We start from the raw sequence: 26,908 nt of genomic DNA, 5'->3' as shown, positions 1-26,908 counted from the left end.
TATCAATCTAATCAAAAATCCCAGAATTTACACGTCCACCTATCATAGTACGTACATGTACACCTACTGTACAGGATTGATATATTATCATCTCCTTCAGGGCTACCAACGCAACGGCTTTGAAAGGCGGGTTTGCCTTTCAAAATGTCTGCGAGAATCTAAGGGACAGAATGCAAGTGAGAGTGCATCCGATAGAAAAATACGTTTCATCAGGAGGTGTAACAACACCATCCAGCGGCTTGCGAGTCGCTTGGTGGTGTGCTTTATCCGTGTCGCTTATGGCGGATGAAGCCGCTATCGCAAGCGAGGGACCTTTAGGATACGAACTCGAAAAGACGCAACCTGTTGAATCGATCCTTCTCGATCCTACCGGTAGCGGCTACTCTGTCAGTGCGCTGTGTTAGTTGGCGATTGTCCGTGTGGACGAACGAGGTTTACCGATGTTAGCTAAGCTCCCCTTCGACTATAGCTTCTCCTTGACTATTGTCACCTCAGTGATACCATTCGTTGTAAGTTCTTTTAACAGTTTCGGTGCACCAGATCTAGCGGTCGTAGCAGTAAGAACAAAAGCTGTAGCAATACGACCCTCAAGAGTTCGTGCCGTCGCTGCCAAAATTTTCTGAGGCTTTTTGAGAGGTAGCAGTACACAGCGTCGTGGAAGGATAAAAAAAAACGCTATGGTTCGGTGGGTTACAACTGATGTAGGTGTCTTTCCTAGCGCGTATGTGTTGGCTAGTCACAATATTTTCGGCGACTCCGTATTCCAAAGAAAAACAGCAGACAAATTCAACTGTGAATTGTTCTTGGAATTTTTTTGGCGTCTACTCTTGGAGAACGATAATGGTTGTCTCCCTAATACCTGGCTAGAAATCAAGGGGTTTGCACGAGCAGTCATCAAAATTGACGTGGATTACCGTCCGTAGTTTCTTCCAGAAGCCGTCAACTGTCTGTAGGTCGAGTAAATCATTAATAAAGCCTATATACCCATATTTACGTAACAGCAAACACGTATCCAATAACTAGGGGCATATAGCCACGTCGTGTCGTCCGCTAACAATTTCTCGGCTTTGGATGACTCCCCTCTTGAGAACATGTAGAATCAGGTAGTCGTATTTCGAACCCGATTTTTGTCTGCAAGAAAGCGGGAAACTATCACATTGCCGTTGTACAAACATGTTTTTCGTCGGTACCAGTAAGGTACTTTGTTTTCTTGTATTATGTACGTTGTCACGCTAAGCTATCAGCTAGTGGCGTGTGGTATTTTACTAGCCGCCGTAGGTTGCCGTCGTAGTCGTCGCCAAAGACGAACTCGTAAAAGGTGAGACACTGGCGAGGCTGACTACTGGGGGATGCTGTTGTTGCTGTTCGTCGAGTTTGGTATTGGCCGACATTGATAGTAACGGGGCTGCTGCTGATCCTAGTGGTAATAGTGGGGGTTGTTGGCGTTGGAAAAGATGCTTTTGGTTTGTCTGCTTGCTGTTGGGCCTACCTTCTGCTGCCTTTCTTCTATTCCCAACCCTGTACCCATTTTACAAAGGAAAACGGTGCCCTGCGTCTTCGTCCCCTGTAGACACCCCTCACTCTTTTATCTCCCTTCCCGACCTCTTGGCTCCCTGTTAGCAAGCACCCCTGTGCTGTTCCATCGACCACCGCTCATTGGCCTCGTGGCCTCGCAGTCAGGCAAACAAGCTGCCGGACTGGCAGACAGGAAAGCAGCAGAGACGCAGACAGCCCACCGGGTCGAAAACGGTCGGGATTCGCTGCTAAGGCAGCTTTAAGGGACTGTGTACTACTGGCGCCGCGGTAAGGGTAAGCTGTGCGCAGGCAGAACAGCCAGGGAATAGGAGGGCGCGTTGAGCTGGTAGTGCTGAATGGGCCGAGAGTGGTGGCTGACTTAGGGGGTTGTTCAAGGGAAGCAGCGGGAGTTGCTGCCCAAAAGAGGGACGAATAGGACGCAAACGGGGCAACTAGAGCAGCCAACAGCCAGTAGCAGCAAGATAGACGAAGCGGGTTGCTAAGCTAGCAGCAACGATGGGGTCTGGGGCGTATATTCATTCGTTCAAGTCCCCTGACTACCCCCTTCCCGAACTCCCCACTCCTTTGTCCCTGTTACCTCCCCCCCCCCACCCCGCTGGTGGATCCCTTTAGCGGCCCCAGGTCTTCGGAACAGGAAAACGGATAGCAGGAAGGGATGGTGTTGTGGGGGGTCCGCAGGCAGCAGCCGTGAAGTCTCCAAGAGAGTCGCTGCACGGGGAACAGGGGTATGCGGGAAGGCGGAGAAGGGAGATTGGCTGGTTCAAGACAGAGATGACGACTCGATCTCGGCCCAGGTCAGCAGAAACCGTAGCAGCAGCCGGGCTAGTAAGCAGGTCAGCCTCTATGGGCATTGGTCTTCGGCTTGTTCTCAGGCGCTTTCGGTTGATCTACCCGATTCTTCTGCTTGGAGTATTACACTTTCAATGTCAATCGGGTGACGACGAATTTCTATTTAACGAGTGACGCGCGAACTAGTGAGCGGTCGACTAATGGCGGACCGCTACAGCTCTTGCATCATCGCTGGGCGGCGAGCGAGCCTTCAATCAATACGTAAGAGGGACGATAACCGACCATATAGAAAACTACGTAGTGAACAAAAATAGAGCAACCAAGAAATAATGCAAGGGAAAATACATGCGATTCTTGACGGTGATATCGTTTTAAAGGCATGCTGAAAGACGACAAGAAAATCGAGCAAAGACGGTGAATTCTCGACTCTTTTCTGTGTATAGAGAGATTGTGCAGGGTCGGGTTATCCTAATGTAGGACTAGTTATTCATGCAATGTGTATTGAACATCTTTGTTTTATAGCATATTATTGAATGAATGATGTAATAGCAGTGTTCACTTAATGATTACCTCTATTCAATTTAGAATCGTCGTGCCATAGACATACTAATAAAGAGAATATATTAAAAAGGTTGAAAATTAGGTTAATTTTTACTGAGTATTGTTATCCAAAAAGAGGTGAAGATTATACAGACATATATAAATATATGTATGACATGGTCTCCCTTTGTGTACGCGACTCAGACAGTGGCTAAAAGTAAGTCTTCTTGCTTAGCGCGCTACAGTGTGCCAGCGGCAGTGGCAGCTGGCTGGTCTCCTACCACCCTTACTACTACGACTACCATCAGCATCGTCGTTGTGGCGGCGAGGTCCTCTATTCCCCTCGCCACTTGCCTGTCGTGCCGCCAACACAGACATTGTATAATCTGTTCCACCCACAGGCCGGTAGGCATTGTCAGTTACCCTCCCTCTCTTCTGCCCCTGCCCGAATACTAAGACAGCGAGAGGGTCTTTTCCTCCTCCGACCCCCGTATATTCGCTGTACCTTCGTTCTTTACTAGGTCCCCCGATTTCCCCAATTATCTCTCTCCCTTTTTCTCTCGACCCTTTTTTCCACAGTCTTTCTGCCTTGATGTCCTTCCTCGTCTATGTTTCGCCTTCTCTCGCCTTCGTTCGTCGGCCGTGGCGACCCCTTCTTGTCCCTCGTAACTGCCGCCGCCGTTCCCTATTTTGGCGCCCATAGCACCACGTATATCAGAACGCCCGGCCCCTAAGGGGATAAATGGGGCAGGAAAGCACCGATGATGATAAAGCGAACGAGCGGCTCAGCAGAAGCAGTGGCGAAAGAAACGGCTTAGCCGTCCACCAACCCCCTACCCGCTACGAATCCAGGGGTCCAAGGACCCCGTCACATCCCGCCTTGTGCAACCAACCCTGACGACTCAAGGCTCAGCCCGGCTACTGCCCTTATCCCTAACTCCAGCTTTACCTTCCCCTGCGTCACCAGCCGACAGAGCGAATGAGCGAGCAACCCGTCGGCAAGCCGAACTGGTAGGGCTGTGCGGCAGCGGTTTCTGGTCATGCTGCACACGGGGGGATCGGGAGACGGATCGGGCGGAGGGATGTGCATGGGAACAGGGGGCGAACAGGAGGCGGCAGGAGTGGCAGCGGCGACCTCGGCAACAGCAGCGGTAGCTGGAGCAAGCGGGGAAGCAGCCCAGCTACGAGATTGGTCGTGACAGGGCACAGAGACAGGGAAAGCGCGCGGTAGGGGGAGAGGGTGGGGTCATATGGGACTTGCTGTAAAACGCATGGGCCGCAACGGCGACAGCGGTGGCTGTGGCGGCCGACCGACCGGTCGGTCGGTCGGTCGGTCGGTCCTATAGGCATGCGGATAGCCACGGTACCAAGCCACTACCATCACTAGCAATGCTTGGAGAGCGTCATGCCTGCTTGAAGCCGACACACGAAGAACAGGGGAGGAGTACCTCAAAAGGGGAATTGCGGAAACGACAGGTTAGGGGAGCAGAACGAAACGACAATGACGTCGAAGGAACGGCTAGAAGCACCAGCATCGGCAGAGCCGTCGGGCCGAGAGGCCGCGATAAAAAGGAAGCTGAGTCTGTGCCCGATTCCACTGCCGCCATCGCAGCCACCACCGCCGCGGCCGTGGAGGACACAAATAGCCGAAAGATCTTGCAAGTCGCCAGCAGCGTTTTCCGTAAACCCCATTAGAACCTACATTGCATAAGCCCAATTCTCGACAAGCCCCCGTTACACCATTACGTGCTCACCTCTTACCCCGAGTGCTCCCATGACACTAAGGTCCTCTGCTAACCCACATGCGCCTGCTGCTCCCCGTAGCCCGTTTCTTTGCCTGACCGTCCGTCCGTCCGTCCGTCTGCTCGCTCGCTTTCCACCGAGACTAACTGGGTGCTGCCTGCTTGCAGTCGAGGCCACGACAGCCGTTGCTGCCACCGACGCCTTCTTGTCGGTGTGGTACTCTGCTATCTTTTTCGGGTAGCGGACATTTACATGAACACCTGAACGCCGCTGGCTGCCAGCCTTCCGCAAGAAGCGAAGACGCGTTACTGAGTTCGAGGACGGCGGCGGAGGGAACGGCGAGCAACCAGAAGAAAATGAAAACGAAGAAGAAAAGAAGTATAAGTGGGAAACGAAGCGCAATAAAGGGAAAAGGGAAGCAGAGGCTGCTATGGGGGCAGCAGGGTGCAAAGGAAGCATGAAGTAAAAACGTTCCTCGAGAGCGACCTTCTGTGCCGAACCTTGATGTTGATCACAAAGCCAACGATTGTGCGTGCTTGTATGTAACCACGTTTCTGCCCACAAGTGCGTCCGTCCATGCACAGGTGACAGGACATGTTTCTTGCGTAGAATGCATTGAACACATCTAACGATAAGTCAACGCTATTGCCAGGAAGGCTGATTGGCTTGTGTGACCGCATATTGAAGCTTTCTGACGTGTATGGGCTTATGCTCACGATTATCATCGTTATTATGCAGTAGTTATGTGGGCTGATCTGCGTATCTGTCGGTCGACACGGATCGACAATGTGCATAAGATTGTCTGATGTCTAAACACAATCACGTAGGTGGTAACTTATCAAAAATCTACTTTGAATACAGAAAAGTATAGGGATTTGGATAAACGACCAGAGTGAAAAAAAGGGCAGCTTCTACTGCTTGCCATTGACACCAGCGACAGCCGTCATTGCATTAGCGTTCTAATTTTCGCTTTTGAGCTTTCTATAGAAGAAAACATAGCATGCTTTTGGTAGCTAAATATAGGCAGTAACTGAAAAACTTCTTCAAGGGACCTGTTACGATTCAGGCCATCATAATACAGACTGACAGGTAGGAACATTAGGCTGATGGCTGATTAGCAGAAAGGCGATAGAGTGATCTTTAGCCATGATTAGTTATTATACCGTACAAGTATATGCGTCTGTGGGAAAGCAGATATTTCACTTTGGATCCTACCGAGTACACGGTGATGTATAAGGATTCGAACGAGTTGTTCTCCCCCTTAAGGTGAAACGTTCGAATGTCGAATATTGAGCTACAATATAGGTCTGCAGAAAATGAAAATAAATGTGCCTTTAACCTGTTTTCGAATAGGCTTTTTCCAAGTTTTCAGGAATGACAACAATAAAACTGCTACTTAACAATAGACTTAAGCGAATGTTCTTCAAGTATAGTAGGTTATTGTGATAACCATATTTTATCTTTATAATTATGGATCAGTTATTATTGCCGCTATAATCCATTGCATATATTTGTTTGAGCTAACAACAGGTGTCTCCAAACCCCCTGTATGTGTTATGCCGTAGATTTATCTAATATTCACATAAGCGTTACATATTCATGAGTAATAAGTGCACAGATATTTATTGCAACTACCCGTAGAACCAAAACAAACAGGCTGACACCTATGGTCCATATGGGGGTCGCGCATCGTAAAAGGGCTGTTCGGCGCGCGCATTCTACTAAGGCGAATATTGTCACTGCCGCCAATGTTACATTGAAGCAGAATAGCGGTGACTGCGGCACCTGTTGCAGTGCCGGCGGCGTCTGCGCGCTTACCCTTCAGCAGAGCGCCGCGCGGTGATAGACCCACGTTCCTATCCAGCTCGTGGCCTAGCCCTGGTGCCGACTGTCACCGGCTGTTGGAGCCGTTGGCATTTTTTATCCCTATTACAGCAGCAGCCGCTGTCGACGTCAATGTGCACGTCTACCGCTCGTTTCGCAAATAGCATAGAAACAGCATTCTCATGGCAACATTGTACTAATCTACTGTCATTGAACCATTCACTCCGTGCCACACAACATATGGCAAGAAGATTCTGTTTACGTGCTTGCCAAACACAGTAAAGTTTCTCGTTAGAAATAAACAAGTTGGGATGGCGCGGACATTACAGCCGTCACAGGAAGTTGCTGCCTTCGAGCGATGACTTGAATTTGATCTGATGACCATCAGATTCATTTAGCCAGTCAGATGATCTTCTTGTTTTTCTGTTGTGGTATAATACGAGCTAGCTTTTTCGCACCCGCTGAAGAGATGGGAGGAAACAGGTAGAGAGACCGAGAAAAATCATAAGAGCAAGCACATCTGGACGTACCGTACACGCAGCGTACTTTATGAGATGATGACTAGCCATTGCGTCGTCATCGTAGGGTTGTTGGTGATCCTCTGTCGCTCAGCGTCGTCGTGTCGCGCCACCCTCTCCGACTTCCGATCCATGAGGGGTATGGGGCTCCACAGGGACATGGCGGCTTATATCCCTTCCCTTTGCGGGGTCCATTTTAGTCTGCTTCTTCGATCGCTCTATCCACCGCTGCCCATCGCTATCCTAGACCCACACCCGGTTGGGGCCCAGCCCCTATGGCCCCTTTCACTCTCTCCATTGCGGCTGCTGCTTTAGCCACCGCTGCCGATGGCTTGGTGTTCCCATTTGTTTCGCCCGACCGGGCGCCTTTAGGGAGCTGTTTTAGGGTTTGCTCTCATACGAGCCTCAGGCTGCTCCGCGCCCTTTCCTTGTCTAAAAACCGTGGTGGTTCTCCGCCTAACCCCCTAAATGCCTCCCGCGCCCGCAGCTCTCCAGAACGCAGCGGGGAGAGCAGAAGCGTGGTAGTGATGGCTGATGGAGAGGGCGAGTGGTGTGGGAGCTAGCTTTGGGTGTGGGGTACTCAGGAGGTAGCTGAGAAGGAGGACGTAGCCTTCGTCGTCATCGTCATCGTTGGCTCCACTTTGCTCTCTACGGCTGAACGGCCGCAGGGAACAGACACACAATCGCGAACGCTTGAATAGTGTCCTGTCTCCCTACGATGGTGGTATTGGTCACAAGCAAGCAGCAAGCGGACAGGCTAGCATATTCTCAGCTGGTATGGTTCTGTACTGTTTCGGGTATGCTAGCCGCTATGTGCGGCCTACATACTTGCCTGCGCGGTCTCCTGCCGGGGGCTACCAAAAGGCCGACTGTGGTTCCCACCGGATGGTGGCAGCTTGGAGTGTCCCTTTGGCAGTGGTATCCCTACAGTTCAGCGAGTGGGACCCCCGATTCGCCGTTACCCTTCTAAAGACACCTCCTACGATCCGTCCACCCTCGCCCTGCTCTTCCCTACTCTTCGTTCCTTTCTGTTATCTAACCTCCCCAGCTCCTATTTGAGTGCCCCTTGGTCTTCCCCTCTTTTTTCTCGCTCATCTGAATCCTACACCCCCATCTCTCTTTAAGGGTGACTGTACCTTATGTCCTTTTCTCTAACTCTCTCGTTCACCCACGTTTTCTCTCATTCTATCTCTCTCTCCGCCCGTCTGTCTATCTGTCTGTCCGGCCCCCCAAAATCGACTCTCTCCGTTCTTTCTTTCGTCTCGATGCTGCCCTCCCCCTTTGCCTCTTATTGCCCCTGTAACCCTGCTTCGTGTGGGCCCTCCCAGCTGAGCAAATCAGCCGGGTGTATGACTCTTGGTGGCACCACGTGGGAGCGCCCAAGCCACCAGTGCCGCTTCTTTTGGCAACGTCGTCACCGTTATAGTCACCAGCAGCACTACAACCAGCGGCAACTGCATCGGTACCTCTACCACCGCACTGCTGCGCTACGGCAACTATGAAGACCCGGCGGGCGACGACCAATCCGCAGTGGCCCGGCGCGATGACGTGGGCAGGCCGCCGCCCACGGACCGAAAGACCGAGCGACAACTTGGGGATTACAAATTGAATCATTTATTTATATCCGGCATAATGTTTTATAGTTGATGGGTACGTTATGAGTAGTTTGGCCGGTGCGCGAACAAACTAGAAGCAAGCCGATAATATGATACTATTACTGTTCTGACAGTTAAACGTGAGATTGACTATTATGTGTAGTAATTTCAGTGGTTTGCGTCAAATACTCATCTTTCTTAATAGAAATGACATGGTGAAGCTGATAGAGTGGCGGTAGATAGAATAAAAAAGAATGGAAAGCTATCAGCCCACGGCTTGCGGCTGGATACCGCAGATAACTGACAGTTAGTGGTCTACTGCTTACAACAGTTATAATTTAATGTTTTTTCTATACAGGAAGAACAAATCCGCCTGCAGTATAATTGCATTATACAGAGCTATGGCTGTGTAGCTTGACATTCGCCCCTACGACGTGTCCATTGTTAAGAGAATTCTTTTACTCTACGATCTCGAGAGCTAAACGGTATAATACTAGTGAGTTACTACCATATAGACATAATAATAGAGTTAGAAAATTCTTTTAGAGCTATGATCAACAATTAACTGTAGGAAGGCGCTAAATTCGTTTATATAAAGGACCTGACTTTACTGCAACGTTATATTCGTCAGCTGCTGGCAAATTGTACCGTATGTGCAAAGGAAAGGTAACTACTTGTCTTTACTTTCATATTCGATAGAGAGAACTTTTCCAAAGGCATCAGAAAGATCGAAGAGGCAGAAAGTCCATTGATTTTCAAAAAAAATGTAATAACTCGTTAAGGAACCTCAAATGATTTTCAAGTAGTAACGAAATGATCATTATCCAATAGAGGTTAAACCCTATATAACCCATATAATTGTGTGTCATATTTATGCATAGCCTTGTGGAACCTTGTCTCAGTCCAACGCAGCCTGTAGCATACAACTAAACACTGAAACTACTCCGTAGAGTTTTTAACAAAGTTCCCGCACGAAATTTAGGAAAATCGAGAGTTACATTACCAAGCTTCTGGTTATGGAGCACCAGGAGTTGTTGCTTCAAATCCCATTGCCAATAAATGGATATAAATAATATAAAACTATGCAGATCTTATGAATAAAAAAAAGTAATAACAATTATTACAAGTTTAAAAAAAACTTCGCGAATAGTTTTGGGCGCCTCGTTACTTCCCTCTTTTCCTCTGTCGCTGGCGCTTTACTACCTTTTGATAATGACTCGGTGATTTGCACCATGTTATCTCTTACTATTACCAAATAGCCAGTGTTTCCTATCGTCTTGCCGCGTTCGATACCGTCATCGCCATTTCGTTTGCCACTTCTAGGTCACTTCTACTACCTATAAGACCCCACCCCTTCACGTTAAGATTTTCATAATACATGTACGAAAACGACGCAGGGAACGCATTTCGTCTTCAGTAGAAGGATCTCCAGTTAGTGCGAATCCTTTTTTCTATCCGGTTCTTGCGTTTTCCGGTGATCAGCACGAGCTTCGTTTGCTCATGCCGTTAGCAATGTGATACGTTCTTTCGAAGGCTTTTGGCTTGCCTAAACTCGTCTGTCTCAGTTAGTCAGCGCCAAGACGAATTCCAACAGTAGCAGAGAGGGCGTTTAAGCCTCAGCTTCATCGTTCGTCGGCGGTAGCGCCGGCAACGGCTTCAGCGTTTGGCTGCTGGTGTTGTAGCGGCCGCGATCAAAGAAGCCGGTCGTAGCCTGGCAGTGGGCCGTTCTAAAGAAGCTACCTATAGACAGATCGCCGAGGAAGGGTGGCTGCTGCTCTCGCTGGCGCCGTTTCTGCTGTTCCGTCCTGCACCCGCGATTGTTGTCAGGCCGACAGGCAGACAGGCGCTATATTACCGTCGTTGGCGTTACTTAGCGCGCCAGCTGCTGCAGCAGCCTTCGCAGGAAAGGGTCGCGGGCGACTGGAACTTCCTGTGTGGTTGGTTGTTCATTGAGCCCCCAGCAGCATCACGCTAACGGCTGAAAACGGTAGAAGAAGGAACTCGGGCCGGGGACAAACGTCGGTAGAGTTGGCATGCAAAAGCCGACCTACTAACTGTAGGCGGGCTGATGTACGTATGTGTACTCGAGTGTTTCTCTGTGTCCCGATGGCTTCTCTAGACCTTGGAAACTAGTTCTGTTTTTTTGTCTGTGTCCCTTATCGGTGTTCAAGCGGGTGTGTGGGAACCTTGTGCGCCTTTCGAAGACGTTTCCCGTAGAGACCCATGCTCTCGTGTTCTTATGCCATGCACTTCTATAGGGCAAAACGGGTAATGCACGAGTCGCACAAATACGAGAGCATAGTGGTGTCTGACTGCTTGCCACCAGTAAAGAGGATTGCGCCAGGGCTACAGCGCTGCTGGGCGCAGAGGGACTGACCGAGCGACCCTATACAAAGTCGAAACGGGTGTTGATTCGGCAAGAGGGCGCGCCGATCGCCCATCCCCTATTTTGCTGCTTCGCGAACCCTCTACCCCCTACTCACTCCTTCTCTTCCTGCTTCTCTTGCCTTCCCGAAGAACTCCGAAGGAACAGGCAGCAGCCACCCCGCCACCGTTGTCGTCTCCCGCTCTGTCATTGCTTATTCCTCCGTTCACCCTCAACTAAACACTAGCAATCCTATGCACCCTCTCCACATAATCTATGTAAGCTGTGCCCGTCGCAGCCCTTTTCGGCCCCGAACCTGCCCGTTTTACTGCTTATATCTCGAATTCTGCGTTCCCCCTGCTTAGTTGCTCTCTTATTTTCTTCGTAGACCTTCTCTTTGCCCCCTCTATCTCTCTACCGCTCTCCGGCTAGTACAGGAAGATCACCAGGGAGCTCGTGTTCTTTCCGCGGACGCGGTGCTTCTATTGTCGTGCTTCCTTCACTGCCGCCCCCTTTGTGCGCTCGTCGTTGATCGCATCCGCACACAAGAAGCTTCATATCCAGCCCACGCCCGCCACTGCCCCACCAGCAGTCATCCGACAGCAGCCTAAGGCTTCCCGCACGTTTTGTCTGTCGAGTGGGGCCTAGCGACTGCGGCTGCGGCTGCGTTGGTTGACGCGGCCCGAGTGTATGTGTGTACGTAGCGGTTCGTTCAGTCTGTCTTTCGTTCGCTCCCCTCGCCCTTGCTCTCCGTTGGCCTTCTGCGTGGCGGCGGTAACGTGTAGCCTCTTGGTGGCGATGGTGGCGTCGGCGTTGGCATTCGCTGCCTTCGTTCCTGCCACCACTCCTTCCCTGTTTTTCCGACCCTCTGCCTGCACCTCAGCTAACCGTTTCTCCCTAGAAGATCCTTTTCTCTTCTAATTTTCTCTGTGTTTCTCTATCGCTACTATCTCACTCTGCGGCAGCCTCTAGTGTCTTTGCTTCGCATTGAGTTTCCCTTGGAGCGACCCTCCCCAATTCGTCGCGCCGCTGAGGCCGTCGCTGCGGCCGCACACCCACCGCACCCCAGCAGCTGCCTCCCGGCTTCCCGTTTCTCTATCGGTCCTTTGGTCGCTGTCGCTTCTTCCCTTCTATCGCCCCTCTTCGGCCTTCTCCTTCGATGGCGCAGCCCTTCCAGTTTCTCCGGTGGTCGTCGGTGCCGCCTGCGATCCGCCGCAAATGCTGCTGGTGTCGTTACTGGCTGAAACGGAAGCAGTTGAGACAGGCTAGGCGGCCAGTGCGCCGCTGCCCGCGCCCCCTTCTGTACATACATATATGTATGACGTTGTGTGTACACTCTTCTACGGGAGGCAAACGAGGCCGGCAAGACGGCGGCGGGCAGCGGTAGCGACAACATCCACTAGCAACGACCACTCGGCGAAGAGGCGCGGGCAGGCGAGCGACCGACCGACCAGCAAACACACAAGCTTCTTCGAGAGAAATAGAGGGTGAGCCATAAGGGGAAACGAAAGAGAGGGGTAACTGTATGGGGAAGAGAAGCAGGCAGCCAACCATAGAGCCCGGGGGTTGCGAGGGATGATGGGACAAACGGCGAGGTCGGGGAAGACTGAGGGAAGGATGGGGAGGTTGCAGGGGATAGTTTCGACAATCTGTCGACGACTAGTCCCATCATAACATCGCGGTGGTGAGAGTACCATGCTAACGCAAACCGCCGTCGAGGTGGTCGCGCTGCTGAAGGCTGGCCAGGCTTCACTGAACGCAAGCATGACAATGGTGGCGGCGGTTCGTGACCGGCGATTTGCTAGCGACTAGCACACCAGTGTTCTGGTGCTGATTTACGTACAACTGACTGCTAGTGTCAACAAGAGAAGGTGCATACCTTTTGAATATAGCCAGTACAAGGGTGTACACGAGACCATGAGGATGAGCCAGCGCCGGCCTGTTGAAATCAGCAGTGGGGATAGAACAAGGAATCACGCGGCTGGAAGAAATGTTCGTAGTTACTAAGCGTGATAGTACTTCGTTTGTTCTAGAAACCAGACAGAAGCATAGGGTTATACTTTTGCAAATCAGATCGAGCCGAAGTGGCGAAATTAGACTACATCCTTTTTACCTTTAATTTTGTTTTAAAATATTTGGATAGTAGATAACCTATACGTCTGTAACAACGGTCATGAAAAGGTGTCCTTATTCAAATGGACGAACGATTATCAACCGATGTATTTACAAAAATGTTGCGTAAATACATATGCCTCTAGCAGTTGTTGATATCGTTGATTTGGCAATGGTCATCGCCTGGTCGTTGCAGTAGTAACTAACCCTAATCAATCCATTATAACTGGTATATAGTTCGATTTACCGATTGCGTCGATATAATAGCAGCGTTCGAATGTGCAGGGTTAAGCGCTTCTATAGAAAGCTCTGAGCGGTCAAACGAATCAGTTAATATGTACTATTAGGAACAGCGAAACAAGGAACACTCGAACGTGGGGGTGACCTGCGTCGCATCAATTCTGTAAACACCGCCAGTTCGTAAGCGCATCTGCCATCATTACGAGGCGTAGTAATATCTACATTTCACGTAATGATATCCGAGAAGCATGATCGGCCTTTGACTAATCGGAGAAGACGGGGGTCCATGCGGTGACACTGCCGAATACCAGCCGCAGATCGTCGCCCAACCCTGTCACGTCGCGCGCAAAAGCTATGACAGCTCATGAAGACCTTTTTGTCAAGGATGATATCTTCAACTTATGGCTTCGATGATGGGGCAGTGCGGGCTGAAGCCTGTCTTCGCTTTGTGGACACACGCGGCCGTTGCTGTGCATGCCCAGCACCGGGTCCTCTCCGAGATCGAGTGCACTGGATAAATGGGACTCTTGTCTCATCATCTTGCACTTCAACCCAAGAGGATAGGGCACAGGTTTCAAGTGTATCTTTGGCGCGAACATAGGCGTTGGTATTCAGGAGATCCGTATACATAAAAGTAGGTCACTGCAAAAGGTTTTTTCAGACATTTAGTAGCTATAAAGTTGATCCGGCTGCCCGTTCTCGAGCGGACAGATATCTGTTATTGATGTACGATCGTCCACCGTAAAATGGATCTTGCTTATTGACTACTGTTTTGTAGATCCGTTTATGAACGCATTGTTGTAGGAACTCGTTACAAGTCATACACCTTTACGCTTGCTTTGAGATGGCCAACATTTGCATGATTCGAGCCGGTTTGTACAATGACGAATTCAGAGATTCCTTTGAAACAGCCCCCCACGATAGTATAAGGTGCACTTGCTAAGTTTTTCTGTTTTCGTAACAAAGAAATATAAGAGTTGTGTTATTCAATGTGTATAATACTTTTGATAAAACAGCTATCTCTTGTTATTGTTTTTACGAAACAGCCTGGTGCGTCAAAGCGTTTGCAATCAGTAAACTTAGACGTCAAAATACGCTCGAATATACAATCCTACTACCTAGGATGCGTACTGGACATGTATATAAAAATTATAGTGCGTTGAATATTCTATTCGAAACTGTTTAACCTGCCCATGGGCAAGCCGAGAATCGACATCGATACAAACTCTACTTAATAGTATAGTTGCTAGCCTATTCGTATCAATATCGGCCGTACCCCTTTAATGTTTATTATGCAGTTTAATACTAACAAAGAGGGAAAACATTTTTATGTTGTTTGGGCCATTTGGGTCAAATGTCTTTACGTCTTTTCAGTTCCCATTCAGTGTGATCTTTGCCAATGGTGACGTGACTTAGCTTTAGCATCCACGAGGCTGCGGCCAACGTTCAATTTGCCTTGCTTTAGGAGGTTCACTGTCTGTCATTGTCCCTGTTATTGCTACTGCCGACTGGCTGCAAAATCAGAGAAAGGGAAGTAAAAACCGCAGCAGCAGCAGCAATGATCAGTGTATCCATACTGCGTCCGATATTCGTCCCTCGTATTTAGCTGTACAACAATTGCAGTGTGATCGTGTCAATGTCGGCGCTGCCACTGGTGCCGCTCGCTACGCTGGCGACAGAAATCAAGAACACGATGACTTCCGAAGCAGCGACAGTCCAGCTAGCGAATGCTGTCGACGCCGGTATCGGTGACGTTAGCAATGATCGACCTGAACCCTGCCGTCACCATAGTCCTTGTCGACGTGGAAAGGAGAAATGTGGGAAGGCGAACGTCGTCCGACCGGGAGCGAGGCTCGAGCGGGTGTGGGGTGGACGCTGGCGCTCGAGACGCCGGACACTGGCGGGCTGGAAGATGAACCGAGGAATAAATTAGACACACACAAACCACTATCGCCGCCATCGGCAACCGCTCAGGCACGGATCGACTGGCCAGCAACGAGAGTTCCGCCAGAGCGAGCCGCCAGCGCTGGCTTTAACCAGCGGCGTCGCTGGAGTTGTTAGGGACGCGACGGTGCCGACTGCAGACAGGTCAGTGACATCAGGCGGCACAAGCTGCTGTAGCAGCGGCAACATAGGCTAAAGTCGCCTTTTGTCGTTCGCTTACGATGGCGACGCTGATGATGAACGCTGATTTCGGCCAAGTTGGGCTTGTGCGTTCTATTGCGTTCAGCTGTATTATGTCGCAACGCCTGCTCTGCTCGGCTTGACGCTGGCAGAGTATTAGTGGTCCAGTCGGCCACGCTGATCCTGAGCGGTGGCTTGCTGTTGCTGCTACCGATTTTGGAAGCTCAGGGGTAAGAGGGGTAGAAAGCACGCGCTCTACTGAGAATCGCAAGAGAGAAAACTGATGAACAAAGCACAGTTGAATTGTTAGCGGCGGCGGCGACGGCGCCAAGCGACGGTCGCTGTTAACTGAGTCGCGTCTTTTGCAGTGAGTCGCTTGAGAACGAACTGATTGAATTTCAAGCATTTTCTTCGTTTTGGGGTTATTGAAGTTCAGGCTGGAGCAGCTCGAATGGTATTAGCATCGATGGGTAGGTGGCAGTGATAATAGTGATGATCGCTGCAAGCAAAATAGGGCTACAGCTGACGTCGTTAGCAAATCGTCTTCGGTTCATTCTGTCATGTTCACTTGGTCTGCGGCCACAAGCGACCAGGTCATCGCTGTGCCATGAACGTCACAGGCAGAACAACTCCGCCACAATCGCGCCAACATCGACGTTGCCACCGTTAGGGGACCAACACGAACTAAACAGAAACTCCATAAATAACGCAACGCAAAAGAGAACCGCGTTCGTGGGATCAATTCTTAGCTTTATTCTAAAGAGTCGTTTGCTTCGAGTGGACCCGCTGCTGTTTCAATAACAGATGCAGCTGGAGAAGCGTATGTTACTCAACTACTGGACCGTAACGCCTGTCCTCGCTAGAACATATTGACAGACCTGAGGGATGAGATGGTCGCTCATTTGTTTCGATAAATGCGCATTTCTGTGTGGATATTAAAAGCTTCCGTGAAAGCGCAACGGGGTATAATAAACGAATGGTTATGAGTGAGAATAACCATAACCTGTTGAGGTCGGGGGCGTTCAAATTCAAAGTGTCAACTGAATAGGCAAAATATACCTAGATAGAAGTAGCATATGCGTAAAGGTGTTCAACGTCTAGGCTACGGCCAGCGCGGGGAACGCTATTTACGAGAGCAGTCCGCTAATTAAACTTGTTGTTGTACGTAGTGAAGAACGTAAAACTTGAACCATAATAGAGTAACACTGCTTTTGGACTACTAGAAACTGTGAAGACTGGCTGGCCGACGGGATAGAGCATGTCTGTTTATGTCAGTTAGAGAGAAACGGGAGCTACAGAACTGTCTTACTTTAGTAAAGAATTAAATTTATTGACATTTACTAAGATAAACCCCATGGTCCTGCCGCGTCTTCGATAATCCATAGAAATCATGTAAAGCGAAATAGGTATTCGGCTGGTGCATGGGGCAAAAGGAAACACCTATCCGCCAATTGCTGCCCTCCACTGAATGCACTAGTAAACAGGTCGCCGTTCAGAGAAAAGCCGCTATAAACATTAACAGAAGAAGCTGTTGACGCACGTGCATGGATCAGGGGGCTACAGAAGATGCCAGCAGATGATAAGCAACAAGGCGGCAGCCGCGCTGACAGAGGGGATTCACACCGCACAGGCGAACACCTCATACAGACATCCCGTTGCTGAATGGATTCAGCGACTCTCGCCGTGTCTCTCTTGCCACATTGGACGGTGTTTCGAGGTGCACTGAAGAATACCTAAGAGATCTGAGAACCTCTGCCGCAGTGCGGTGGCAAGGGTGGAACATGGCAAAATAGCAATAGACCAAAGACTCTTGCTTCATTGGCCAGGTCTTTGACGCCATAGAACTGCCGCTTACATAAGATCACGAGGGTTTCTAAAGTAAGCTGATAGGAAAATTCGCTTCATAAATGTACCTCACTGCCATTTACTGCATTACAATATTCCATGAAGGAACTGTTTCTGAATCTACGTCTCAACACTGACATAATCTGAGTTGAGAAACGGTGAATGTTCCAAGTTCTACGTTCGGTGCGGCCGTTACCGCATCGCATATGAAAATGCTTCGTAACGCGAGCTTTGCTAGCGAGAGGAAGATGTCCCGCATGGATCTTGTAGTCGTATTCGTTTATTTACTGTAACCGATGAATCTACATCGACCACTAGACCTCGATCGGTCAGCTTTGAAAGAAGACTTTAAAAATGGTTACTTCGAAGATCGCTCGATACGGTGGCAAAAGAATTGATGCTATTATCTATACGAACACGCACAAATCACACGGAACCTCATTTGATGACGAGGTCCTTTGACAGCGACCGATAGCCCGTGGGACACGCCTATAAGAACATCCATATAAGTGCAACGATAATCAAAACCGTTTGCGTTTCAGGTGTCTTCCCCTAACTATTTTAACGCATTATCGATCTTTCTGTCTTGTCTTTGTTTGCTTTGTTTGTGAATCTGTCCATTACAGGGCTTTATAAATAGCGGTTACGCAGTCAATGGAATCGGCCATGTGAGTATCTGACAAGCATTGATGTATTTGATTTAATTAATTAGCCTGCGCTTGCGTCGAGAATTCGTCGTTTCCATTTTTGTGTGTTCACAACTCTGCTCTTACGTGTGACGATATTATTTTATCATTTGTATGATCCCTCCTTCCTCTGACCGCTTGTTAACCGATCAGTCATTTTTAAGTGAGTTCATTGAAGAAACGTCTTCTTTGTTTATCAGTCAGTTAGCGAAAAACATCACAAGAGGTATTGCGATATTGACTCGCTCTAGCTTCGAAATTTCGTGGGGCTAAATCCGTCGACATGTGAAGATAGCTATAGGAATAACCGTCTCGAGTTTACAGCGGGCGCGCTAAGTTTCGTTTTTCGAATCACTGCCGTAATTATATCTACTGCAGTTTTCGTTAACATCTTAGCGTTACAAGGTTTACTACCGTTCGTAAAGTTGTAGTAATTAAGACCGGCGGAATAGACCGAAATGGGGGTAGCCGTCAATTAGCCTTTGCGCCGAAAGCATATGCCTGACTGATGGCATTTTCAATGTACTTATTTGGTAGTCTTCGAGTCTGTCCGATAGAGCGCTGTTAACCATGACGCGCGGACGACCGCAAGTCGCAAAAGGATTGTTCTGTTAGGCTCAGATGCTGAGAAAGCAAGCGGACTGAACGTAGAAGGAAACTGCTTGACGTCAGCGTTGACTTTAACTTGATCTGTCAGCGGCCTTTGCTGGCATTGTTGGGGTGAGTTGTTGTTCCAATTTTAACTTACGTTCATATTCTGGGTTATGTCGAGTGGGTATTGGAAAATAATCTCTGCCCTCTCCGTCTTTATCTCTATTGCATCGCGACGCTTGACAATGGCTCAGGAAGAGATAGGATGATGAGATTTACTCGACATTTTCTATTCGTGCTCTTACGGACACACTGTCATTCTTTTCCCTGTTCTCTGCCCTGCCTCGACAACCGCGGTAAACTCACGAAAGCCACTCGTACACAGAGAAGCTCACTGGCATCTATTGAACTTAGCCGATCCATATATCCGCCGTAATCATCTCAGTGCGGCAAGGAAGCGGGTTGCACGGGCAGGTATCGCGATTTCGACTGCTGTTGCTGCTGCCAGTATGACCGACTCGATCAGTCAGTAAGATCAGTGCTTCAATACGTAAACATGGCACGTGTACGTGTGTATGTATGTAGGTATGTCAAAGGAAGAGAGGCCATCGCATTGAGAAAAGCGTCCGTGCGCATTTGTCGTACGTTCATCGTTTCCGATGGTCGTTGCTACTTTTGGCAATGGAACCAAGCTTCGCTGTTTTGTTGAAATCCATTTAATTGTGCGCTGATATTGGGGTGACTCCTAAATGCCGACATCGTCGCATATACATTAAATATAGAATGAAGTTCGCAGTCATCATTTCGATTTATCTGCCATGTATATAACAACGAGTCTATCGACAAGAACCTATACACAAAACTTACCTATGAAGTTTTAGGAAAAAGTTTTATATACGTGCTGCGCATACGATCACTTGCATCACACTTGGCTACTAGAACATAGCCCGGTTGAGTTATCTAGTGCTGTTAGCGCAATAACAATAAATGTCTCTCCCTGTCTTCCTCTCTCTCACGCGGGCGTTCTTAGTCGGTTTTTTTTTTTTGTTTTTTTTTTTTCGAGATAGTGTTCGGTATGACGAATTGTAAAGATTCAGTTAGAGATTTAGACGGTTTACTAACAACCTTATGATATACGGATGGTCTAGTTGATATATTTTGTTTTGTGAAGGCATAGCAATGCGTAGTTTTAAGGAATAGAGAAAACTCCAGTCTCTATTGACTCCAGTCGACCATGATCCTCTGCAGCAGTGAAGGCTGTTTCGTAATGGGGCTATAGAGTCTGCACAGAGCACGAACGCAGTATGATTTGATTATTGCGAACTATTTTAGTTGTTATTTGAGTGTGTTTCTGTCATAGTTTTTCTTTGGTCTTCCAGTGGTGGGCGATATTGGCTGCACTCAAAACACGGAGTTGAGTACGCGTAATGACAAACAGGATCGAGTGCTGTACATGCACTTCCTATGAACCTGGATATTGGTATTAATATAAGGCTAAAGTGTACAGGTAGAAGGAACTAGTTGAGCTCTTCTGTTCGTTTCAGCGAGCCAACGACCTGGATGACCTATATATTTAGTAGTGGAAATTACCAGTTAAACGAAGGGAAACAAGATTCGATTTGAAGGAATCTATCTCGCTAGTAAGTATGGGGTAGCGAGAGCAAACAGAGGATTCGAGCAAAAACAGAGGGCTTGCGTCTCCTTTTAACAGTTGCTGGGTCGTCTTGAGAAGAAGTGGATTAGGATCATCGCTAACACCATCGAGCAGTACAGATAGCCTTACCTAGCTACCCATGTAACCGTCTATTGGCTTCGGTCACGAACGTTCGAAAATGCTTCCCTTTAGGCGGCTGAATTACGTGCGCTTAACGCTACTTTTAGGCCATATGAGACTGAACGCGGTCGTGAGCCTCAGTGACAAACAAACAAAAGACCTCATATATATATATATATATATATATATATATATATATATACATTGGAGTTTGTATGAAGCTTGGCAAGTCAAGTGGCTATAACTAAATTGTGCTGTTGTATAATGATTTAAATAATGATGGTGAACGAATGTGGCTGATGCACCCGAGCTCACTAGTGGCTGTGGGGTTTTGGGCTCGTAAATATGAAAATGAGCTGTATCGTAATAAGATCTGCTCATTCAACCATACTTTGTAGATGGCTTTTGTCGCCATATTGATAGAAACCGATGTATATCGATTTACATTTGATAATTGCCCATATTTATTGTCAGTTCCGCCGTGGATCGATATTAAAGGCCGAACTGGTGCAGCCCAGTTGTTCCACTAGCCCAGCTAACCAAATATCTGTCCAAAAATATGTGCAGCTTCACTATTCGAGCATACTACTACTATCGGTGTTCAGAAAACTGAGGATGGTAGATTTCCATGTGAACGATGGAACCGAGCTTATATTGAGCCCCCTGTGCCCCTTCCTAAAATGAAAAATGATACGTCCTCGCTATCCGTTCTTAGCTATGCCCCGGTCTGATCCGTGTTAGTGATGAATAGCTCAGGAGTTCGGAGACCATTTTCTTTAAAATCAGTCAACCACTTTCCTATGTAGTGGTCCAATCCGTTTTGGCCGTCTTAAGACCGTCTAGATCGTCCAGTATCATGCAAGCAAAGCTGACCAAGGCCAAGTGCCCTATCATCTAGCAGCATTTATCTACTACGCAAATACACGTATAATCGATACAAAACGAATTATTTGTCCATCAGCCATTTTGTACAAAAAACGAGCAGAAATTTCTTTGTTTGTTTTCACTAATCAGTAAGTTTTCACCATCTTTTCCGACCAAAGATTTTAACATCGATGGGGCAGGCTCAATGTGGACTGATCAAGTCGTCCCAGCTCAAGTAAGTGGGCTCATGGACAATGACTGAATTGATCTTTCATCTGCCGTACTGTACATTTCAGCACGCTCTTCACAGCTCTGTACCAAATGCTATCTTCGTTATCGTTCGATTGTCCTTTGTGAAAGGCTTCGTAGATAGATAAGGCGATTGTTGGTATTATTCGCCGCAGCCAGACACCCAGGTACAAAACCCTGTATACGTGCTTTTTACGTACACTCAGCCAACGTGCAATCATTTTCCACTTAGGTTGGGTGCTGCTGCTGCTGCTGCTGCTGCTGCCGTTCGAGCGTCTTCTGCTTTTGCCTTGTGACACTTAGTAGCTCTGGCCAATGCTAAACGATCCCCGATCGAGAAACGGTACGACATAGGCGCGTGGCCACCGCGCGGCTACCTGCTTTTGGTCGTGCCGTTTACCACTTTTTCCGAAAACGAAACAATGTGCGTGTGTGTGTGTGTACATATATATATATATATATGTATACCGTACGTAACGTGTGTTGCCGCTTTGTGAATGGCGTTCGTACGTACGGCTCTCAGAGGATGTCTTGGCTGATGTTGATACTTTGCTGGTACTGCTAGTAATATTCGTGACTGTATGACCAGGCCGGAAGCGGCCAGTAGATGCGTCCTGGGAGAACGTTTCATTAATCACAAATAAACGATGAATTATGGACTCGAAACATAATGAGACAACCGTACACACTGGCTGCGTAGAAGCCTGCTGTTTGCCATTGCATCGCAGTTTGCGGCAGCTGAGTACGTTGTCGCTGCTGTGACACTGACACTGACACTGACACACACACACACACACATACACACACGCACACACGCACGCACGCACGCACACGGACACGCAGAGAAGATTCATTATGAATAGAAATAATCTGTGTTTTGGTTCTCTTCGTCATTCTGCTGTGTGCTACTGCTGCCACGCCGTCAGCCAATGCCGCCCGTGCTGCGAATGCTGTCAACAACACTGCGGGCGCTAAATGTGTCGCGACCGTTTCGTGGCCAGAACAGTTTGGCCTAGCTAGAATGATTAGCATATGATGTTCGATCCATTGTCCCAACTGCGCTTCCACGGGGCATTTTCACGGTGTCATATCCTCTATTCATTTATGCCATCCATCTTATGTCACATGCTGTGCATATCGAAAATTATCGCGGCCAGGCTTCGGTACTCCTGAATCGGAACAATGTTGACTCATAAGAACAACGACGGGACGGAAGAATGACTGATAAGCTATAAGATCCTACAGCCTTAGCTGCGCTCGATAAGCGTTGTCATTTCTGCAGGAATAGCCCGCGAAGTGTTCCGCTGTACAATAATCGATAAATCGTGTAGGCCGAGAAGGTTTGTTTCTCGTCCTGTTTTCCCGCTGGCCTTGTCCCATCTTCCACTTTATTAAATTGATACCTTCAACATATGCTTACCTGTTGCATACATGTTTATACCTATTCGCAGCTGCTTAACTGTACTTATTGACAACAGCTGAAAAACATCGCTCGTATCTGTTTCATGAGATTGTCCATTTGGCTCTCTCGAGATTGCTAGTGATTTATTTATACGAGGCACTATTATCTTCGGGCTAGTAAATATATCCTCCAACCGACTACCGTCTCTATAAATTAGCTGTCATATTGCTGATACCAATTTACCTGCGGATAATCCTTTTTATGTTTGATCTACCTACCGTCGATGTAGTGGATATGCCGTGAGATGTCGCTACCGTACTTGTTTTTAGTAACAATCTATCGTCTTTCAATGCATGACTTTCATATGCTATGATTGATAATGGAAAGCTTAATTTCGCTATCCGGTAAAAAAAATAGTTACTTCTTGTGATCGTGCTCGTATTATATCTTTTTTAATTGTACACTTGTTTTTATCATATATATATATATTTCACCACGTTGACTGTTCATCATAATATCGTCACTGTAATATAATAACTGGCCTCGCCGAAGTGTTTCATTGAAAGTACTCAATGCTATCGATAGTTATGCTGACATGCTTAAAAGGACGGGTCAGGAAATTAGCATCAAACTATAGTTTACATATAATAACATCTATGGTCAACCTTTAATGTAACAGGCAGTAGTGTCGCAACGTAAATTCGGTTGAGTTTCGGAGAAGAAACACATCCTGACTCCATTGTTTATTAAAATCCATATATCGCCACGAAGGATTAGAGTTTGCACGTGTACCTCGTACGAACATCAACGAACGAGTTGTTTTTCTCGCACTAATTTCGCTCGTAGACCAACCTGTCGTGATATAACATTATTTTTACGTCAACTATTATGACACATGTTCAAAATTCAACCCAACCAATATAGGTATATGTAGCTTGCTTCCTTTTTATACGTGCTACATTTATGAATCTGTCATTATGAGAGGTTTATTGTTGTCGTTAGTAAACATCGTCAAATGACCGTAATTGATATTATCGTGTTTGTACACTGCCGTGGTCACATCTTCTTACCAAAAGCTCGTTGACGTCGTCTGCTCCCGAACAAATCTTTCGAATCTGACTAGCAAATTATTCTCCTTCGTCTATTCCTGTCCACTCCTTTCCGTCACCCAACATCTGCCGCACCCGTCCTGCTCAGTCTGTTCCACCAGTTATATAATATCACCACGTAAATACAGCAGATTCTTTCTCTGATGCTCGTAGTAGGTATTCTTCTGTATCATGCACAATAGTTTTAGCATTAATGTACCTCGTGTTGGTTGACCTACGTTCGTCTGTATATCGATATATAGTGTAATAGTGTCACAGTGTAATCATGGTACGATTAATTCGTTATCATTTATCGTCGTTTGTTTTCTTTTGCCCATTCCTTGATCGTCTCGCTCAGCTTTCAGCGCGTCCTATTTTTTCCTCCAAACATTACACAATATCTAGCGTACCTTCCTTGTGCACACGTGCCACAGAAACATTGTTGCGCTAAAACTCTCTCTCCCCCCCCTCTCTCTCTCTCTCTCTCTCTCTCTCGCACTGAAATATACCTGTGAAAATGCGATTCAACGTGACCTATAGTCTCATATACTAATCGACGTACATGCACCGATCCACCAATCCATTGAGTTGAATAGCTTTGCATTTAGCGCTATCTATTTGTTTGCAACATGTGAAAGACAACTACACCAAGCAAGCAAGCAAGCAAAAAGAAGGTCGACTTAATTCTACAAAATGACCCGATGACTGTATTTTATGATCACCGATGACCCAACGTCCTATATCACCACCACCCAAATCAGTCAATATCCACGTTTCTTCTTTGTGTGTCTCTGTGTGCGTGTCTTTGTGGCTCTCTTTCTGCAACTCTCCTGTCGTTGTTCGCGACGTTCCCAGAACTCGCCGCACATGCGGCCGTCTCCGCCCGGGGCCCCACCCGTCGGACCCCCAACGCCCGGAGGTGGTTCTCCCCAGACCATGATCCCACCCCCATCCAACCAGGTACGCAACCCACCAACACCTACCATCATCGAACCACGATCATCTATTATTCTCTGTTTTGCCTCTACAACCTCAAAGCTTTGATTTCATTGAACAACATTTCCTTTAAACTGCAACCCTATATATATATATATATATACAAACCCAACAACCAAAATATATATATATAAATTTGACGGGATAGTTCAACTTTAAAGGACTGAGCATCATGGTCGCCAGGCACACGTTACAGCTATGTACGTTCTGTGCATCTGTAAATTTACTTTGCATTTGTAGATGTGTGCATTTTGGAAGTAATCAGATCGGTGCACACGTACATGCGTATGTGGTGCTTTGAGACTAGTGCTGCTCACATCTTGTTTTCAGTTTCTATTAGCATTATACCTACTAGTTTCTTTCAGCAATTTTAGAGCTCTCGTAGAGAGAAACGCTTACTCGCGCTCGCATCCAATTGATTACAGTATATCCTATGTTACGCCTTTCTTTCTACGCCATAATCTTGTGATTTGTTTGGACCCTTATTGCATCAGCTTTGATGCTATGATAATATGCACGTCATGCACGATTTGTACAAGGATTGATTCCTGCGCACGTACTCTAGGCAGTAGCGTATATTTTTTATGATATTCTGTACAAACTCAATACGAATGCATGGCTTTTTCACAGGCTATATCGATCACATGTTTTGGTATCACCGACCGGCTAATCGACTTACCGTCGCCGTGGACGCCTGAGGTTTCCACTCTGCTTTTGGCTGTTTGTTGCTGCTTCTGTGACGACTAGTCTTTTGGTGGGGACAGTTTTCCTACTGTTTTGGTTCGGTGACTTGCTGATTTTGGTTCCCCCGTGGGTCGCTGAATCGAGAACTTCAGAACGGTTCAGCGGTCCATGAATCGACATTTGACGTTGCCATAGCCGACCCTTGGTGTTTGCCCGAATGCTCGACGGAGTCGATATTGTTTTGTGGCCATTGTGGTTGCTGTTATAGTGGCTGTAGGCGATTGTGAACTTTGCGGCAAGCCTATTGGTCAAGCAATGAAGGTTTGTCGAAAGCTATTCGCTCCACGCCTGCTTTAGCGTTCTTGCTACGATAGCACCATCGAGGCGACTTTTGCGCCGACGGTAGCAATGGCAGAATCGACAGCGTCGCATCTGTCGCTTGAAGTTCTCTGTGGCTTCAGCAACTTCGCCGGCTCCATCCGACCGTTCGGGGTCCGAACGGGTTTCCAAAGCCATCGTGCAAAGAACGCTCCACTAGCAGACAACGAAGACCAGACCAACTAGAACCAGCTAGAACAACCTGTTGACCCCTCTTTTGGTTCTCTGGATTTCTCCATCTGTGCTGCTGCTGTTGCCAGTTTCGTACCGTCCATCCCCACTAACTTTGGCTCAGTCCGAAGTCGCTCGCATCATTCCCTTAGGCAGAACGTAACGTCATCGGCGATGGCGGTAACTGGAGCTGGCGGTTCGTTCGTTGCTGTTGTGACCGCCCTAAGCAGCTCAGCTTAGCTTGGCTCGGACGCTGCTGGAGCGCCGTTGTTGCTTCTGCTCTTGATGTTAGCGTGGACGCCGTTACCGTCGGCTGCTGAAGAGCCTTCCTCGTTGCTGATTGTTGTTGGCGGTGACGGAGTAGTGCTGTCTCAGCTCTGTTTTCGGCTGTGTCCTGCTCTGTCCCAGCATCGACCTATTGCAACGCGTATGTCTTCTCTCGATGCTTTTCTTGTTGTTGCTACCGCCGTCTCTGTTAGCCGCCAGCAAGTAAATGTAGCGCTTTTTTCGTTAGTCCGCCACACGTCAAGGCGTTGTTGCCGTTGCGACCATCATCGCGGATGCCGCATGTCATGTTTCTTTTCCCCCGCCGCTTTCTCGTCGCAACCGGCTTCGTTTCCTCCGGACGCCCTCGGTTATTTTTTCTCATGTATATATATATATGGATGACCGTTCTCCCACGAGCCGGTGTTGGTGGCGTTGAATTTGCGGCTTCTTCGTTGCCGTTCATTGTTCCCTCTCTGCTTCGTCGTCTAGTTTTCGGGCTCTTTTTTTTAAGTAATTCTTGTTGCTGC

At 47.9% G+C, this 26,908-nt stretch overlaps 1 protein-coding gene across 16 annotated transcripts in view; it reads left to right on the top strand.

The window, feature by feature from the left end:
• LOC111245769 (single-stranded DNA-binding protein 2-like) overlaps positions 1-26,908 on the top strand; it is a 90,760-nt gene that overhangs the window by 41,242 nt on the left and 22,610 nt on the right. For 8 of the 16 annotated variants that reach the window (XM_022794507.2, XM_022794506.2, XM_086980430.1 and 5 more), the window contains 2 exons: positions 17,858-17,899; positions 24,741-24,845. The exons of 3 other annotated variants lie outside the window; for them this stretch is intronic. In XM_022794507.2, the coding sequence (XP_022650242.1) occupies positions 17,858-17,899; positions 24,741-24,845 (147 nt within the window). The remainder of the gene's footprint in view (positions 1-17,857; positions 17,900-24,740; positions 24,846-26,908) is intronic. 5 more of the 16 variants (XM_022794515.2, XM_022794514.2, XM_022794511.2 and 2 more) reach the window with 2 other exon arrangements.

The sequence above is a fragment of the Varroa destructor genome, unplaced genomic scaffold (genome assembly GCF_002443255.2).
Source record: "Varroa destructor unplaced genomic scaffold, Vdes_3.0 BEIS01000002.1, whole genome shotgun sequence".
Taxonomy (NCBI): domain Eukaryota; kingdom Metazoa; phylum Arthropoda; class Arachnida; order Mesostigmata; family Varroidae; genus Varroa; species Varroa destructor.
This window is presented reverse-complemented; position numbering and strand designations above follow the sequence as displayed.